Source organism: Scedosporium apiospermum (genome assembly GCF_000732125.1).
Source record: "Scedosporium apiospermum strain IHEM 14462 chromosome Unknown SEQ_SAPIO_0132, whole genome shotgun sequence".
NCBI classification, from domain to species: Eukaryota; Fungi; Ascomycota; class Sordariomycetes; order Microascales; family Microascaceae; genus Scedosporium; species Scedosporium apiospermum.
In genome coordinates, this window is record NW_015971833.1 from 279,232 (window position 1) to 298,424 (window position 19,193).

General features: G+C 52.3%; 3 protein-coding genes and 1 pseudogene across 3 annotated transcripts; 3 read left to right on the top strand and 1 right to left on the bottom strand.

Annotated features, from left to right (window-relative positions):
* Positions 1–467: 467 nt before the first annotated feature.
* SAPIO_CDS8835 lies at positions 468–3,635 on the top strand (annotated as a pseudogene; the record flags this gene model as incomplete).
* Positions 3,636–7,637: 4,002 nt separating this feature from the next.
* On the top strand, positions 7,638–9,385 carry SAPIO_CDS8836 (Major facilitator superfamily transporter; the record flags this gene model as incomplete). Its single annotated transcript, XM_016790380.1, has 5 exons — positions 7,638–7,826; positions 7,887–7,989; positions 8,051–8,148; positions 8,230–8,772; positions 8,849–9,385. The coding sequence occupies 5 exons, from the start codon at positions 7,638–7,640 to the stop codon at positions 9,383–9,385; spliced, it is 1,470 nt and encodes a 489-aa protein (XP_016639683.1).
* A 3,209-nt stretch (positions 9,386–12,594) lies between these two features.
* On the bottom strand, positions 12,595–14,633 carry SAPIO_CDS8837 (uncharacterized protein; the record flags this gene model as incomplete). The annotated part of the gene is made up of 2 exons (XM_016790381.1): positions 12,595–12,649; positions 12,706–14,633. The coding sequence occupies 2 exons, from the start codon at positions 14,631–14,633 to the stop codon at positions 12,595–12,597; spliced, it is 1,983 nt and encodes a 660-aa protein (XP_016639684.1).
* A 485-nt stretch (positions 14,634–15,118) lies between these two features.
* SAPIO_CDS8838 (uncharacterized protein) lies at positions 15,119–19,090 on the top strand (the record flags this gene model as incomplete). Its single annotated transcript, XM_016790382.1, has 6 exons — positions 15,119–15,593; positions 15,661–16,241; positions 16,307–17,570; positions 17,624–17,990; positions 18,052–18,949; positions 19,007–19,090. 6 exons carry the CDS (start codon positions 15,119–15,121, stop codon positions 19,088–19,090), a joined length of 3,669 nt encoding a protein of 1,222 aa, XP_016639685.1.
* Positions 19,091–19,193: the final 103 nt, after the last annotated feature.

Here is a 19,193-nt window from a genome sequence, read left to right on the forward strand (position 1 = left end):
TTGTCCGTGCCCTCCGATTCTGCCTTATCATCTGATGTTTTTCCGCAGAGTGTGGCTCAAAGAGTTAGCCTTTGAGCTATGGTCTCTCTGGTCGACGAAGTAGCCTATTATGTATTAATTGGAAATTTGGAAGTGGATTGACTGCTGTCACCTGCGTTATCGATGGAACAAAAATGGAAGTCTTCGAAGCGAGGGGTTACACCGATCCCACGGGGCCTATCACGGACGAGCAGACTATTTGTAGCTTGCATTAACGGTCTTCAGCCGCACGCCCTCAGCTCGCGACGTTATCCCAAAAGGTACAAGCGCGATCGAGATCAGGGGTTAGGGGTCCAACTTACAAGTAGAAAGGGGGGTCGAACCCCAGATCTGCCAAGTGACACTTCTTGGGTGTTTTAACTCTAAAGTTTAAGCTGCCGATGAGTGTCGTTTTTGTCTTTGAGAAATCCTGGCCCCCCAAGGTAAAAATGTATGCCCAATCAAGTTCCGACCGTGACGGGACTGGAAACTCGCAGACGCATCCTCCGCCGCCCACGACTTCGCAGTATGGAGGGACTCCAGGCTCTCAATACAGCACTGGGGCAGCATATCCCGCTCCTCAATATGGGACTCAGTCAGCACCTCCTGCCCCTCAGTATGGCTCGGTGCCAGTGCAACAGCCTCAATATTCTCCATACACTCCTTATGCAACGTCTCAGAAATACCCGCCCCCAGCCCCAGTGCCTCAGTATGGGCCAGCCACGGGATACCAATCCTCTCAACCCGGAGCCAGTACTGGGTATTACCAAGTCCCCCAAGCCCCCCAGAGCACACCGGCCGCAGGATACCAGCCTGCCCAATATGCCTCCACTGGTGGATATCAGAATGCCCCAGCTCCAAACTACCAACCACCGCCTGCCCCAGGATACTATGCCCCTCACCCCGCACCCGTTGCTGTAAATGAGCCACCGCAGAATGGCCCGGTGTCAACCTATCAGGAAACTCAATACACGGCCCATCCAACAACGTCCTATACATCTACTTATTTAACGCCCGGATATCCACAGCCAGGATATCACCAGGTAGGGCAGCAACTGGCTCCTCCCCAACCCAAGCAAGCTGTACCTAGCTCTTCTCCATATGCCGGACAGTCTCCATCATTGCCTGCTACTTATACTGCGTATACCTATCCCTCAACGCCAGAAACGCCGCAGCCTAATCAGGTACAACCGCCGCCTCAAGGTATCCCTCAACCGGTGCAGGCAGTCCCAGTCCAGGCAGTCCCAGTCCATGCAGTTCCCGTACAGGCGGTCCCACAGCCGCCTCCACCACCTAAAATGGCTGCCACGACGGGTGGAGATCTATTGTCATCTGTAGTCTCCAAACTTGGTAGCCTCGCCATCGCTGGCCAGGCGGCACTGTCCAAACATTCCCACACCGCATCTTCACAACCAACGCAGACGCACCAGGCGCATCAAGCGTATCAGACACATCAAACAGCATCGTCTCAACCAACGCAGACATATCAGACGTATCAGGCGGCACTGCCGCAATCAATGCAGACGCATCAGGCGTATCAGGCACATCAGACAGCATCGTCTCAACCAACGGAAAAGTATCAGACGCATCAGGCAGCACCGTCTCAGCCAACGCAAACGTATCAGACGCATCAGACTGCACCGTCGCAACCATCGCAGACGCATCAGGAGTATCAGACAGTGTCGTCACAACCAATGCAGACGTATCCGGCGTATGACAGTCAAGCGAGCGCGTCGGCTCGCCCTTCGGCGACAAAGTCCGATGCCAGTCCAGTTGGGACATCTGTGGGCCCATCTGCAATGCAGCCCACCCCGAGTACTGAAACTCCGTCCATCGAGCCTTCAGCATCGCAATCCAGCGATGCTCCTGCAACTCCCGCCGTCAGGTCCTTGGAAGGACCCCCAAGCGAGATTCCGCCATGGTGTCCAGTCGCCACCATGTACGAGACGGTCTGGTACCAGGACCGAACCGAGAAGTGGCTCACTGCGTGCGGCAGATGCTATGTCGATCACGTGCAAAATTCGCCGCTCGCCCACGAGTTTGAAAAAGTTACGATGCCGCGTGGAATCGAAACTAAATGCCGTTTCGCTCTCCCGCGAATTATTGATGTCTTCTGGCCCCAGGTCTTGAGAGAAGGAACCATTGAGCCCCTGAGGGCGTTCGTGAGGTCCCGAGCTCTAATCCCGGAGTGTGTGGGATATGAATCAGACAAAGTGGGGAAGCAGCACCAGTGGTACGCTGCTTCCGACGGGTTGATACCAGATGGTCGCTTCTGCGGCGCATGCTACGAAGACTATCTACTGGCTTCCAAGTTCACTGTCAAGTTCGAGGTTAGCACCGCACCTCCCTCATCCTGTAGCCCAATGTGCACCCTCGGAGACGACGGTCGCCGCGACACCCTAAAGCACTTCTCCTCCGACCCTAATGGCTGGCCCGGCTTTGCCTCGTCCATGAACCGCCGCGGAGAACTCCCACCCTGCAAGAGAGACTGGGAATATCCCGAATCCCCGCCACGCATGTTCACCACGGTCTGCCCGATCGAAAACTTCACCATATGCGAATCATGCTACGTGGGCTGGGTGGCGCACCAATCCTTCGGCTCGCAGTTTAAGGAGGTGAGCCTCCCACCTCCCCAGTTCGGTGACAAATGGACGTGCTACTTTACCCGGCACAATGCAACCTTTTTCGCCCTCAACGCCGCAAAGTACACCAGCGAAGGATTCCCCGTATTCTTGACCGCCGCGCGGAAGTTGACCAATGAACCGCCCTGCATGCTCTTCGACGTGCCTAATTCGACATGGTACACGCTTCGCGGCGATGCCAACGACTTTGCCGTATGCGGCGCCTGCTATGCCGGCATTATCGAGACGTGGGGTATGGGCGGGTACTTCCAGAGTATCGACCAGCCGCCCAAGACGGAGGCGCGGCAGTACTGCAGCTTGTACGCCGTCGGGAGGAACCGGCGCTATATCGCGCTAGTTAATAAGTTGTTCGAGGCGCTTGAGAAAGGAAGTTTTAGCATGTTTGACGAGTTTGCAAGAAATGTGGCAAGTCTTCCCGAATGCCCGGGAATGGCAGGGAGGCCGGATGGGGCCTGGTATGGATGGGACGACTGTACAATCTGCCCTACGTGCTGGCATGGGGATGTCGTGGGCACATCTTTGGCAAGTCAGGGCGTGCTCCATGGCGAGACGCGGACTGAACCGATACCGTGCCACCTGGGCACTAACCGCACGTGTGACGAGTGGGCGAAGGCATCTCAGAAGGGTGATCTTGCAAGTTTCCTCGACTTTGCGAAGTCCAGAAGAGCCATCTACGATCAGTACGGGGCGCCGCTGCAGGCCCTGTCGCAAAAACACAAGAATCTACTGGCCGAAGCGCAGAATGTTATGATGTGGCAGTCGGTTTGGAGGATAAGGGACAACGGCAACAACATCCAGTTCGATAGTTGGTCTACCCCGACGAAATACTGGGATAGTGCGACCGGGACATACGGAACCGCTGAGCAGATTAAGGTGAATGAGCTGGAGAGGAAGTATCAGAGCATAATGAGGGAGGCTCAGCAGCTCACTCTGATGATGGCTGAACTTGAACCTAGTTGGAAGGCGGTAGAGTAGATATTACAGGGATTTCACGTGCCCTACCTTGTTTTATTGGAGTCAAATTTAATACCGGTTAACAGCGCGATAACATGGAGCATATCTCGGTCAAAACTTACTCTCTTGCGCTCCCGGTCCGTTCTACCTTTCACTTACACACTCGAATTGCGGTGGCGGAACTGGACAGACAAAGACAGATACCGACGATTTTATTAGAGCGAGATGGGTGTGTCCATATGTGTCTGCTTTATCCTACCCAAACTTTTCACCCAACCTCCCGAGCAAAACCAGCTCACAATAGAGATGTTAGAGACCTCGGAGTACTCCACCAAGGAGGGACGTAAGACATAAGAATACCCTAGAGGCCCACGTGTATCCCACGGTACAGATAGGATGTCCGAGAATGAAGTTTGATGCGGAGCCCCATGCCATGTGCGGCCGCAGTAGTGCGGCCATATCTGTGCTACCCTCAAACATTCGCACCCTCCTTCCCCCCCCTTTTGGGCGCCATGAACACAGAAATGCTCAAGCACCTGGTTTCCTGCTCTTCCGCCGGTCCGATAACAGTACTGCTGTGGCGATAAGCTTCCTGAGGAGGCCTCTCGCTCCTCTAATGAGGACATTCCTGAGGGGTGGCATGTTTGTGCCATGCTCAGAAGCAGCGCGGAGGCCGGGGCCTGAGGCGTAGGATGATCTACATACGTGACTGACAGAAAACAACAGACTGGGACTTTACAGCATCACGAAATATCCCGAGCTTCATTCTGTACAAAGACGAGCTTACGAAAGTCTCGACCTAAGGGCCCGACATCATCCGAGATGTGTAGGGACAGTGAGCACGATGTGACACTGTTGCAGGACGCCCAGCTAATGGCAATATTAAGATTCGGACACGACGGACAGGGTAACTCCGATGCCGTCCTAGTTGAAGACCAATGTCGAATCCCTCGGGCGGGGGCGTTATATTAGGCGTTGCTGGGGATGTTGTGCCCCGCGCCGATGAACCCACATTATTGGAGAAGGTCTCATCAATGTTGTCTTGGCACTAGTAAACATCACCAGCCGGTGGAGGTCTCATGTCTTGTGAAATGATGGATGGGGCACATGGGCATGACTGAGGCAGCTTATAATACGGGTCTACTAAGACGACTACTGCAGGCCCCGTTGAGGGGATCTACGCCCGGGGGCGGTGGTACTCCCCCACATGCCGAACACCTCTTGATATTGCAATATTTGGGAGGCTCCTAGATCAGGTATCTAGGACTCTTCGAATACTATCGGATCCTTCCATTTCACGTCCTTCCAGTTCTTTGTTACGTTGATATTATTGCCTGGTGAGACACCAGCACCGAAGATTCGCGCGAGAGATATGCTTAATAACATTCCTACCTGTCTTCTTGTTCTTACTCTGAAACAGCCAGAAGAACCCTCCAGAGGAGATTCAGCCTTGAAAGCATCTCGTCTCAGACCGAGCACCTGCGAGAGGAAGAATCGAACGGAAATGTATTGGAAGCTTTTTTAACATTATATTTCAGGGTCATCAGAAGGTGGGACTACCAAGGGTGTAATAAAGCTAAGCCTTAAGACATGGTTCGAGCACGTCGCACGCGTAGTGCGAAGTATTTGCCGGCCTACAAATTGGAGAGCCGCCCCAATCTTCCTCCTCAACTCCCGAAAGTTGGAGACGATGTCCCATCGCACGGTAAAGTTACGGGATGGCGTTTTTCTGCCAGGGATACACTGACATTATTGAAGCTCTATCAAACCACTACCGAAATCAGATTTGATCCGATTTCCTCCGCACGCATGTCCTTGTTGCGGCCAAGACTGTCTTGTTGGCCCTCGCCTTTGTGCAGAAACGAGGATCAGTACCACTTGTAGGGCTTGGCAAATGGTGGAAAATGCAACATCAAGGCTGGGAATGAACCTGTCATAAGTGGATAGAAATGCCTCTCTTGTTCTCCTTCCTTCTAGGGACTGGCTAGCATAGATCCCGATCCCACCTCTAGAAAGTGACCTTGCAATTCTGCGGAGATGAGGGCATTATCCCCAGCTCCCAGTATCAATCAGACTAGAATTCAGATAAAAGAGTCGTTGATCGTAAGACATGAGCCCATGCGGCATATACAATCAACACGGAAGTGACTGAGCATCGGACAGCAAACACCTTTGACCGAGTTGCCATCCAAAATCTACTATATATTCGGTATGAGGCACGGCACGAACTGATGCTTCTAGAACATTGGAGTACCCGGTAGTGGGAAATTAGTGCGCAAGGGGATTTTCTCCGAAATCTCACTTAAACTACATACTACATGCATGCCACGCACTGATATAAGTTTAGTAGAGATCGTACGTAGTAAACAAAAGATCCAAACTCCACGATCAAGATGCGGGGTAGGACCACGAGGTACGAATGCCGCTGGTGTTGCTGCCTCCTTTGTTATTGAGGAATTTTTCAAGGTGCCAATACCTAGTGGTACGTCCTCCCTCTTCCCCACGGGAGTTCTTGAGTCCAGGCCTGAAAACCAAGAAAAAAGACCCGGAGCTTGTCGGGGGAGGATCCCGGGATTACCTCGTCCCACTTGGGTTTACGAAGTACGGTGGTAATAAGAGCAGACTTCCAGATGTCGGTCAGGGAAGTTTACCACTCCCCCTGTCAAGCGGAGGTTTGATCCTGATATGGAATGTGGCTGGTCCAGGTGCACAACGTCCGAAAGGATCGACCAGGAAGAGCTGGTCTGGCGGCTCAGGTTTCGTGGGGTACGAATACCAGGGCACTACCATGGTCCACCGCATGTAACGCCACTAGGCTCTTGTTGGCAATCCTAACCCAATGAATACCCAAAGAATACCCACCACGAAAAGGATCGTCGGTCAACTGCAGAGCTAGAAAATCTTCCCCCAAAAGCAAAGTATCACGCCCTGTGCAGGATGGCAGCAAGCTTGGAATTTTTGTTAGCCCATCATGTGTTTATTTTTTTTTTTTCCTCTCACCCGAGGAATATGGCAAAATTAGTGATAAGACGTAATTCCCTGGTCCTAAAAGTAGCTGTGGTTGGGCACAAAAGCAACAATGAGAGAACAAACTGCCCAGCACGTTCGCCGACATTACATCCTGAAGTCTCCCGGTGCCAGACAAGTCTGGGACAAAGTACGTCGATTACTCCCTCTTTCATTACTCCGAACTTTCTCCGCAATTTACTGTCTAATGTTACCGTTGCCCTTCGGCCCCTGTAATTTTTTTCTTTTCTCCTTTCTTTTTTTTACAGAGTTTGCCCACATCTTCTCACCCGGAGATACTGCTTATGCGCTGTATGTATCATTGTATGGCTCCAACGGTACCGTTCTGAAATATACACCAGAGAAGCTGGGGAAAATTCTCGCAGGATCTCTCACTTCTGCGGGCAGCGTTAATGGCAAAAGCCCAACGTTATTCGTTTTGGCATCAAGGGGGCAGAGCGAGATTCTACTCCAAGTAAAGCAATGTTCTCGATATCCTGGTCAATTCGCAATCCTGTTGCATTGCATGAGCCTCTCGGCGCTATTATACTTCTTCCTTGTCTTACTTGTACCAATTGGGCTGATTCTGTACCATGCAAGTGCGGGTAGTACCCCGATGGTATGTATGAGGTGGGATGCGGGGAAAGGTCTCACTGGCCTTGGCATCAGCTAAACGCAAGGCTGGTTTCCTGGTCTTGGGCCAATCACGGCGGAAAGGAAGCAAATGAGCTGCCTCTTCCGGAGTACATGAGCTCACCGCAACGGAGGTATGAGACTGTACGGCAGATGCGTATGACCGATCTCGCTGATCGACAAATTCACCGACGTGAGACATTATACTGAGATTAGATTTAGTAGATATATAATTACCAGCATCGGCCCAGCGAAAGAGACCGACAGAACGCCCTGTCTTGCATAGTGTCTAGACCGCATTTTACATATCAGTGGCACTTGGCCGTTTCACCAACTCCCCAACAGCCAGATTGTGTTTAATCCCTCCTCCGGGGCTTGCCCATCATGTCCAACCAGGTAGAACCTAAAGCCGTCGAGGCGAGACAGGACCCGCAGATCTTCAGAACGGAAACTGTCCATGACGAGCCGGAGAAGGCAGTTCCTACGGTTGACAAGGTCGACTATTCAGGTGCTCATGCTAAAACAGACCCCAAGGAAATTGCCCTTGTGAAGAAGCTAGATAGATGGATTATGGTAAGCCCTCTTCCTCGTGCCAACTGTCCCACAATCGGTTCGGCTAACCAGAGATTCCAGCCAATGCTCTGGAGCATGTATTGGCTCAACTACCTTGACCGCAATGCTATTGCTCTTGCTCGCCTCGACGATCTAGAAAAAGACTTGAATTTAACCAGCACCCGTATGACTCCTTACAATGAAACACTTGAGTGTCCGAAAGTATGTGTCTAACGCCAAATCAGAGTACCAAACATGTGTCTCGATTCTGTTCGTCGGTTATATTCTTGGTCAAATTCCGTCCAATATGTTCCTCACTCGAACTCGACCGAGCAGATACATGGTATGTCGACAATTCTACCCTCATAGCATCATTGAGCATGTCGTGGATGAGGACACACTCTGACATGTATTCCAACACAAGGGCATTATGATGATGTTGTGGGCAACGGTTAGCGCACTGACAGCCTTGGCCCATAACTACACCACTCTCCTTGTCACTCGATTTTTCCTTGGCGTGACCGAAGCGCCGTATTACCCCGGTGCCGTCTACATTCTCTCCATCTTCTACAACCGGAAGGAGGTTGCCACCCGCATCGCCATCCTCTACACTGGCAATGTCCTCGCCACAGCTTTCGCCGGGTTGATAGCCGCTGGCGTTTTCCACGGCATGGATGATCATCTAGGCCTTGCTGGCTGGCAGTGGCTGTTCATACTCCAAGGCACCGTCACCTTTGGCATTGCCCTTATCGGATACTTTGTGCTTCCTGATTTCCCTTTGACTACCAAGTGGCTTACCCAGGAGGAAAGGGATCTCGCTTACAATCGAATCGAGCTTGATACCGTCGCCAACCAGGGCCAGACTAGTACCAAGGCTGGTCTCATGCAAGCCGTTCAAGACCCGATGGTGTGGATCTTCGCTTTGATGGCCCACATGCATCTTGCCGCAAATGGGTTCAAGAACTTTGTAAGTGCTTCATACCGTAATTTCCCCTCCTTTTTTTTTTGTTGCGAGATTAGATGCTAAGACGATGCCTCTCTAGTTCCCCACCGTCGTCGAGACTCTTGGCCTCTCGCAAACCATAACTCTGGTTCTTACATGCCCGCCTTACCTTATCGCAGGAGCCATTACCATCGCGGTGTCTTGGTCTTCCGGATACTTCAACGAACGGACGTGGCACATCACGATATCCAAGGCCGTAGCGATCATCGGATTCATCGCCGCCCCGCTGGCCCCGAACCTGCCGGGCCGCTACGTCGCCATGGTGATTTTCACCATTGGGACGTACGGAGTGAACAGCCTTATCCTCGGATGGTGCGGCAGCGTGTGTGGGCAGACGAAGGAGAAAAAGGCCGTCGCTATCAGTATAGTGACAACCGTCATGAACGTCAGTTTCGTGTGGACACCTTACTTGTGGCCCAAGAGCGACGGGCCGAGGTACATGATTGCCATGATGAGCAGTGCTGCGTTTAGCGCTGCGACTGCTGCTTTGGCGTGGTTGGCTAAGGCGATTATGATTAGGCGGAATAGGAAGCTTCGCCAGAGCGATGATGAGACGGCTGTGTTCTACGTTTACTAAGAACGTTGTGCAGGTGAAAAGCCCGTTGCGGTTTTGGGCTGGGCTTCTAAGATGAGACTATTCTCGAGAATAAGAGTTTACTCGTGCCGCCGGCGGAGTTTAGGACGCCAAATAAACAATAAACGTTCGAAGGGTTTACATTCTTTCTACCATGACCACTCCGTTCTTTACCCCGAGTCTATTTCCATGAAAAGGCATTATAATGTATCCCTTCACTTACTTCTGGTCGAGAGCCTACCAGTTGGTTCTCCAACCATCGTTTGCCATCTTGACTTTCATCAACAACGAGGCTACACTGATCCATTTCAGTCGGGAAGGAGAGCAGTAATTAGTAATCAAGATATTCTTCGCCCCGTCTCTCTCCTCTCACAAGTGTTTGGGTCCTAGACTTCGCCCCTCTCAGCCACCAGCCACAGCTCGATGCTTCGGGGAGGTGATAGACACGTCTGTGGGTATCGACGCAGGTATTATATGGTATCTATTGCCTTTGATGAGGCAAACTGGCCATACAACTTACGTGAAGCTAGATGTGAATTCGTCGGATATAAAAAGAGGACGAGTACAAATCCTCTACTCCCGTCGCTAAATATCATGATAAATATGATCACCGTCAGCCTGAGATAGGCGTATCAAGAATACACCTACGAGTTCAGCTATTGGCAATCGGTACTAAGGACCACTTTCAAACTTATTGCACGGCAATTGAAAGCCTCTGGATACCTTATCCGCTCTTGGTTTGTCTATTGGCTCGTTCTAACCATCAACCGGACCAGGGCTCTCTTCCAAAGCCTCTATAAAGCCATCAGGTAAGACGCTGGCAAGACACGTACAAGGTAGTAGCTCACAGAAGACTAGCCATTAGCGTGCATCCACCGCTCAAACTCTAGATCGCCCAGCTTTGTCGAATAACGTTCCTTCAAGAAACACCATCCAGATTCCAGCTCTTCTGTGCCTCGTGATGGGGGGCTTGATCAAAATGCTTCAGCCGCCAAGGTTAACGGTGACAATATTGGAGTCGATGAACCGCTGGAGAACCACGATACAGGCGCCCTTACGCCTATTAGGACAACTCTGGGAGACGATAATACCAAAGTGGATGAATCCGAGGAGAGCCATGACACAAGTGCTCTTACCCCCATCAGGTCAAGTTTTGGTAGATGAGAAGTAGCTTGAATGATGTTAAGAGGTTTCATCCGGCAGGCTCCTTTCCGGCCACCGAGGTCGCAGCTTAGTTACGGCACTCCTAATTTGTGCATTCGATAATCTTATGGATTTGAAGAAGAATGGAGAGTCCAATTTGATGAGTATTGGAATCTCAATTGTCCTGGTGCTAGGTATATATAGCACGTTATGACGTTTTCATTATAAGAGAACCTCTCCGGCATCCAAGTTAAAGTAGCGATTTTGGCAATCCCAATCGGAATATTTCCAGATTCTCCCCCTGTAGCCAATTTCAACCAGAGGTTGGTATGTTACCCTTTACAACTGCTCCAGCCCATCGATCTTAGGTGAATTTGTCTACCAAGAAGGAATATAAAAGCTTGCGCAGTAGAGATCTTTGTTAGTTTCCGACTTAAGATGGCCCAAGATACTTGCCTCTGCATTAAAGTATCCCTAAAAGAAGCGATAGTGTACACCGCCTTCGTTGAACAGCCACCCCCCAACCTTTTCAATGTGAACACACCAATACACTTCTCCCTACTGTAGTCTTAATGCCCTCGGCTGGCTTCTTGAAGTTTTCGAAGTCGTCACCCCACGGCTTTCCCCCCCCCCCCAAAAAAAAAAAAAAAAGTATCCCGGGAATATCCCCCAGCCGCCTTATATCATGATATCAATTTTCTTCGGCCGACGCCCCTCTCAGCGGGGAGTTTGCTGACGACGACGACCCCAGCACCGTAAAATGTAACAGCGTGTTAAAGGACAAAGCCAAGCAATTCACGACTATGCCCCATACGGGCGAACAGTGCTCATGCTTCCCATCTCGCCCATCTCGCCGATGTTGCCGCCCAATCCGTGCAGCTACCGCGCAACAGGTACTTGGGACAGGACATCACCGGCTCCTCTCCCACCGGCGTCTCACAGCCATATCAGGAGAAAATAGAGTACTACCAGTATGACAGCTCGTTTGTGAGTGAGGTGAATCCCGGCCCGCGCGTCCTCTATAGCATCAAGAACATTGATACGTCCCAGGCGTCGAGATGGATCCAGTGTTGCACGGCCCGCACTCACGAGCCTCGGGCCGGCACATCGGCACCTGAAACTCCGGAATTTATTATGCGGCCTCGTAGCTTGTGAGTTATGCGTATCCAATCTACGACTATACTAAATCACATCAATGTGAAGATCGACCACGGGACTCTTGGGGGGACGATAGCTCCGATCGGTAGCAACGAAGAAGAATTGTTCAATCATGTGTCGAACGTGAATTAGCCACCTTGGGATGTAATTTTAGGATGGCTGGCAGTCGAAGTGATATCAACTATTCTATGATAGACCATGGAAGGTTTCGTTACATCGAGCGCTAAAGCAACAACCTGACCGAGGACCATTCTCCCTATCCAGTGTCTGTTAATTAGATCCTTTGCTGCATGGCTAGTATCAAGTGTTCTAATGTAGCCAGTGTCCCACTTTTCAGTCCAGGGTTGAACGAACCGGTTGTGATCTAACCCTCCTGTGCCAAGCCCAGAGCCTGGTACCGCGCAAGTCTCAGGCTTGCGTAGAAACCTCGGCTCCAGCATTGATCCACGAAGGCATTGAGGTGCTACAGAACGCCCCAATCCTCCCAGTAGTATGTCGCACTCAAGAGCATCCTCTGGTCCCCTAGCCAGCGCAGGAGGGCATTCCTAGGGACAGATAGCCAATAGACGAACTCTCAAGATAGTAGAAACCTGAGGGATTCGTCTTAACATTCAATAAAAACAAGTCAAGTGCCCCGTTCGGTGGAGAGAGGCGTTCATTCCAAACCCGGTTGGATCCGTCCGGGTCCCCGTTGTCATTGCTGGCCGTTTACCATTCGTGCAATCATTAATTAGCCTCCTAGAATAACACAAGAAGGCTCGGGTCTCATTCGGACGGCGCAAGAGATGCAGGAATGCATTTGGAGTATTACCGATCTTCTCTGTCTTCGAAGGTACAGGCCTAAAGTACCGCATTGAATAAGCTGCTGCAAACGATTGCCTGTTAGAGGGAAAATCATGATCCCGGAGTCATTAGCGGGCCCGTAGCTGAATGGTGATATCAAGTGTTGTGGCGACTGGCCGGTATCTGATTGATGTTGGGAATGGGGAACCCGATACGGCTGGGACTTCGGGTGTTCACACCTCGGCACGACGATGTATTTCATAGACTCGGCGCACCTCACTAGAGATATTCGCGTGCTCTGTTCGCTATGCCCCAGAAAGGCACCAACGAGAATTCCCTCATCAATGACTCCAGTCTCTATCCATACCCGAAGGCGCCCGGGGTAGTAGTGTGGTTCAATTAAAGAGCCATGGGCAAGGAGGGACGGCGTATCTTCGCTACTGCTGCTGAAACCGATCTTTCTCTCAATAAGGTAATTCCTGAACAGACCGTCGACTGTAGCCCGCCCCGAGGTGATCGTGAGCAGGCGTCCATGATCATCGAAAGCTTCGTCACCGAGGAGAGCTGTGTAAGTAATGGTATGAGCGTCCGCACTGACGCCAAGAACAAGGTTGTCCCCTTGGGAAGATCGTTCGATCGTGCCGTCAACGTCAGAGAGGCTCCAGGTTACAAGTTGGCCTAGGTGCCCGATAAGGTCATGTATCACGCTCGCACTTAGAAGGAGTTCTCGCGACCATTCAGTTATGACCGACCCGTTAAGAACATCGGCACGGAGCCGCAGATCCTTGACATCAGCCACGCACTGACCCAACGCTATAATCGTGGAAGCAAAGCCGCCAATAATGTGACCGACGCGAGCACAAAGACAGCCAGCTACTTCCAATGATCCCACCAAGTGGATGCAGGCGGCGCTGGGGCAGACTGATTTTAACCAAGATTTCTGGTCCGAATCCAGATAGTAAAGTCCGTTGGCTCCAGAGTCATCTTCATAATCCCAGTTTCTAGACTCGTATGTTCTGAAATCCTTCTTCCCTATCTCGATGAGTTGGTCAGGGATGCCAAAGACAGAGAGAAGCCTAATTGTGGGCTGTGAGCTCAGGAGCCTATTCCTGGTTGATGGTAGGGTAGAAGACTGCGTAGAATCTAGTCCAGGGGTAGGCTTCGCGACGCACAGCTTCTCGAGCACGGCAAGACACAGTCGTGCAATTGCTGTCTGGATTCCTGCATAACGGGAGGCTGGGATTTCAGGAATCTGGCTCAGCTCAGCGTCAAGAGCCATCGCCGGGTCATAGTATATAACCAGAGGCGTCCTTCCAGCCGGGTCCGATGGTTCTGGAACAAGAGTCAGGGTATGGCGGCCGTGCAGCTGTACCGCACCGGAGCTCGTGAAGCCAGGAGCGAGCTGTAGTGATACTTTCCCGCTGCTCCCCGCTGACGCCCACAGCACGGTGTCTTCCAGGAGAACTTCAACTGATAGTCCTAAGAGGTAACTTGCGAAACTTGCAATCCATGCTCCCCTTTGTCTGACGATGAGATATATCGACTCCTCTCTCTTCGCAGTGAGGCAAAGTTGATGGATTACTCCGGCCAGGACAGGGCTATCGCCACAGGCAACGAGGCCTGCCTCGTCCTTGTTGGACTGGAGAATCTGTTTCTGGCACGTCGTAGTAACATGGTCGAGCACTTTGCAAAATCCAAGTTCTTGGACAAAGGGTGCTAGGTATGTAATCATGTTCTTCAGGACATCGATATTGGGAACGCTCCCGGGCTCGCACCCCGAGAGAGTCAGCAACTCGGATAAGCAGTGAGCGGCGGAGAAGGCGTTAGAGCCGGTAGCAAGTGCTCCGACCAGGAGTAGCAATGATGTACCGGCCTTAGTCCGAGACATCTCGCATGGGATAAGCGAATGGCCCCAGCCAATACTCAGTGCCTTGGCCACAATACCCTGGCAGCTCTTGAGCGACCTGATATGTTGAAAAACAGCACTCTCGAGGGATGGCTGGATGGGAATGAGATTACCCAGGCACATCGATACCGTGACAGCGTACACGTCTACCCCACCGTCGCTCATGGCCTTCAGGACACGGCCGGTAAGAAGATGGGCCAACGAAGCTGTATTCACGACATCGGCTTGGAACGAAAAGCCCACCGCTCTGGAGTCGGGCATTCTTGAAGCTTAGTTTTTCGACAGCGTAATGCGTTTGTTGGTTGTGCGAAGGTACTTCTCAGCGGTGAGTGTATAGCTCAACTGTAGATATAACGTCATGCGTTCGGAATAGCTGCAAGGTCCGCGGCTCGCTTATAAATATGCGTGTCGAAGTATCCAGAGTCTGCGGATGCCTCGCAGGATGACTGATTGTCGTTTTACTACAGTCTGGCGCATGAGATTATCAACTACGTTCGGACGTGATGAGAAACGAGGAGTTCATGGAATGTAGCCCAACGGGCGCCGTGTGTAACCTTGGGCACCCTTGCATACCTTGGTATTGAAAAACTCTATATCGTAAGAAAAACCATCGTAAGAACAACCGGCTGCCCCTCATCCCCGGCTTGTGCCACTCCTGACACCAGCACGTTGCCGTACACCGGAATAACCTTGCCTCCAAAAACTACTCAGAGGTTGCGGCCAGATTGCCGGAGGAAACGCGAAGTATGAGCGACTCCTGCTTATTGTGTAACGCCTCCGGCGTCCATCCGAAATGTGCGTGCGGGAAGGTCTTCTGCGCGGAGTGTCTCGTGGCTCACCGGAAGAAAGCCCACGGCGAGAACCCCAACAAGGAGTGGTCGCCAATAGCCTGGATACGAGGCGAGTATCCCAGCCTAATTGCCAACTGGAAGGCTGCTTTTGCCACGGACGAAAGCGCCAAATGGTTCGGGTTCTACTTTGAGCGCAAGGGAAGCGATGCTAGCGCGGAATACGACGACCCACGGGATACCCATGGAAGAGGGAGACATGGTGAAGGGAAGATGGCACTGGAGGCGAAAAATTTCCGACACATTATCGAGACTCCTAGGTTCTCGCTTCTAGTCGACCAGTCGCGGCATCTCCGCGAGGATAGCCCCAGGAGACAATTCCCAAGGATTGTTACTTTCGTGGGCAAGACGGGATCCGGGAAGTCAACAATGAGTGTGTCTAGCTTGTCGATCCCCTAGTGATATGTTTGGCCGCTATTTTCTAACTCGACCGGATGCAGTTAGAGCTCTTATCTCATTGACAGCCAAAGGCGACCTGGAACGGACACAAGCCCCGACACCTGCAGACCCCAAAGAGCCCGCAAGGCCCACAACAGGGGAAGTCAATCTTTACCCGGATCCTGGCACTTTTGGGACGGAGTCTCCACTGTTCTACGCCGACTGTGAAGGCTTCGGTGGTGGTCAGCCGCTTGCGGCCGACTACCAGAGTCTCTGGCAACAATCCAAAGGGTCTAGACTCTACACCTTTCAAGGACAGCATGCACAGTCTGTAGACCGCAAGCATGCGGTGGAAGACGTCTACCCCCGGTTTCTCTACATAGTCAGCGACGTCATCTGCATGGTAGTCAAGAACACCAAAACCCTGCCAAGCGTGGTCGCCCGGCTGCTCGAGTGGAGCCAGATAGGCGCAGGGAACACAGTCAACCGATACGCCCGACCTGCCGCACTTATAGTGATAAACATGGACAGCACCATGCTGGAATGGGCCAGGAGTAAGGGAAAAAACTTGACAGAGGCCTTCCTGATGATAGGAGAGAATGAACTATTCAGCGACAGAAGGATGAAGATACTAGCAGAAAACGTGAGTTTTGCAGGGGTGGCATCCTCGGCAACACGAACAAGACGCAGCTAACGACGGTGCAACAGTGTGGTGCCAAGACTATGCGAGAGCTCCTTAACGTCCACTTCTCCGAGTTTCATATATACTCCATGCCACAGACCGACGACGGCGGCAAAAGGCTAACAACAGCGTCAGACGTGTGGAGCAAGGTCGGCGAAATTTCACGTTGTCTCCAGCAGGCATCGTGGAATGTTCATCGCCGCCGGGAGCATAATTGGATCCGACTGGACTCTCATCAGATGAGCATAGTCTTTGATCGTGCCTTTCAGCACCTCGTAACCAGCAGGAGTGGTCCGTTCAATTTTAATCACACTCAGCAGGAGGTGCCGACTCCGCCGACCTTCAGACACTACCTCGTGCGATTTTGCAGGATCACATTTTCTGGAGGGATGCAGGAAGGCTTTGCCTATTGTGCGTCCCTCATCGCACAGTCGTTGGTAATCGAGAGACTGAGAAGTAACGGCTATGGTAGGTGGGCTGCACTGGTGGACAGATGCGATGTGCATGCGTTGACAGGAAGCAAAGATATAGCACCGACCCCAGATGCCGTTTTCACCAAGGCCATTCGGGAGGACTGCACAGTCGCGGCGAGAGCGCTCTTCTACAGGTACCTCACATGCGCGTATAGAGACCCTCTGACCGGGGCCCGCTGCTTGAACACGAGGTCGGGGCACGAGGGCGGCCACCAACTGGACCGAGGTCCTAGCAACACGACGCTGATTCGGCCTGGCATGTTTGAGTTCGGAGATTACACGCCAGGAGAGTTCGTCAGGGCCATCGAAAAAAGCACGCGCGAGTTCACGTCTTCCTGTAATCAATTCGCTTCCACAGGCGACCGCAAAGTCTGGGCCATGCAGAGGCATAAAGAGACCCTTCAGACGGCGCCGCGGCCAGACTTCTGGGCTACAGCCTCCGACAGGGACAGGCCCTACGTCGACAACCTGCCATGCATCCCGTGCTTGTTCAGGAGGCCAGAATATCGCATGCCCTGTGGCCACTACCTGTGCCATGTCTGTATTGAGCAACTCCAGGACCCCCAACTCTCAGCGGAACCGTCCGCCGTCGCAATGCACTGGAGCTGCCCTATCTGCGGCATGAACGAGCCGGAAGATGCGTGGCCCGTTGTGATTCAGCAGGTGCCCCCATTGGCGGGCATTCGGATCTTATCGCTAGATGGAGGCGGGGTGCGCGGGATCCTTGAGGTACTTATACTCCAGCGACTCGAGAAAACGATAGGTCTGGAGATTCCTATCAGACACTTCTTCGATCTCATTGTCGGCACTAGCGCAGGTAAGTAGACTCCATGCAGCGAAGAGGGGTTAGGATGTTCATGGTTCGATTAGGTGGCCTCATCGCCCTCGGTCTGGGCGTGCATGGCTGGGACATCGATACTGCGGTCTCGAAAGTTGACGACCTCAGCCAGAAGAGTTTCATGAAGAGGAGTGGGATTGACAGCTTCTTTTTCGGCTGGTACTACAGGCGGAAACTTCAATCCATATACGAGCCTGAGCCACTCGAAGAGGCATTGAAGCGAGCGTTTCCGGCCACCACGACCCTCTTTGGCCTTCGTCCGCGGGAATCTGGATGCCTGTCGCACCTCCCACGGGTCGCCGTCACGACTAACCGGAACGGAGTAACCCACTACATTGCCAATTACGACGCTGGCGATGGGAAGCGTCATCTTGAATCACGTCGACCCACCTGGGAGGCGTAAGTACTGACCCCAATTACGTCCCACCTTCGACTAACACTAACACCATAATCTGAACAGCGCCAGGGCTACTTCCGCGGCACCCTACTACTTCACACCATTCCGCAGTGCGCAGGACGGAGACCTACTCATCGACGGCGGCCTGCAGGATAATAACCCGGTTGACATCGCCAGGCTGGAAGCCCGCAACTTGTGGTCCGAAAATGTGCGGGTCGACACGCTCCTCTCGATTGGGTCGGGTCAGTCTTACCGCGATAACACCATCCCCAACATCTCTTACGTACCTGGCTGGGTGGGCAAGCTCGCCAAGAACTACTTCAGCTCGGTGAATGGGGAGCAGAGGTTTTGGCAGTGCTGGAATTCGTGGGACGAGAGGCAGAGGCAGAAGGCTCGGCGCCTGAACGTCCATTTAGGCCAGGAGCGCTACGATCTGGACGACAACTCCACGAATACCATCAATGCGCTGAAGGAGTGGGCACGCACTTACAGCTTTACCCCGGATTGGAGGACTTTGCGTTTCCATGAAGCGGTCATGGGAGTTGAGAACAAGGACTCGCTGTTAGAGGTCGCTACGAGGCTCAAGGCTTCCTTGTTCTATTTCCGGCTCAGCAACATTGAGTACTCCACAGCTAACCGTACAGCCGTGTTTATTAGCGGGTCAATAGGTTGCCGCATTCGGACGACGGAAGACGGCGATGCGCAGGCCGTGGGGCTTGATGGGGCGAGATCCTGGAGTTTGTTGGAGGAACAGACGAAAATATTCGTCGTCAGGGTTGGCGGTGAAATCACTATCAATGTCACTCCCTGTTGGAAGCGATCGACTTCAGGCAACCCCGAAACTGTGGTGGCTTTCGAGTGCGCGGAGCCGAAAACGAAATCGATCTCGTTCGAAGTGGGGTTCGAGAGGGATGATGAGACGCAACAAGCACCCATCAGCGGATGTCCCTATGTATTCGAGGTAAGTGCGGTTTCGATATTGTGGGCGATGCGGGTTTTAGTTAACAAGGCGGTATAGGACCTGGAAGCATTCTGGAAGAGTCACCTTTCCGGTGCCACCCCATGGAAGGCGTCCGTTGGTAACGACGATCATGACGAGTAGCTGGAGTAGCCTAGCGCCCTGGTTTTGCTGTGCGCTAGGAGGTAGTCACGGAAACGGTCAAGGAAGTGTGTTTATGCAGTAATAAAGTTAGCAACTGCCGCTT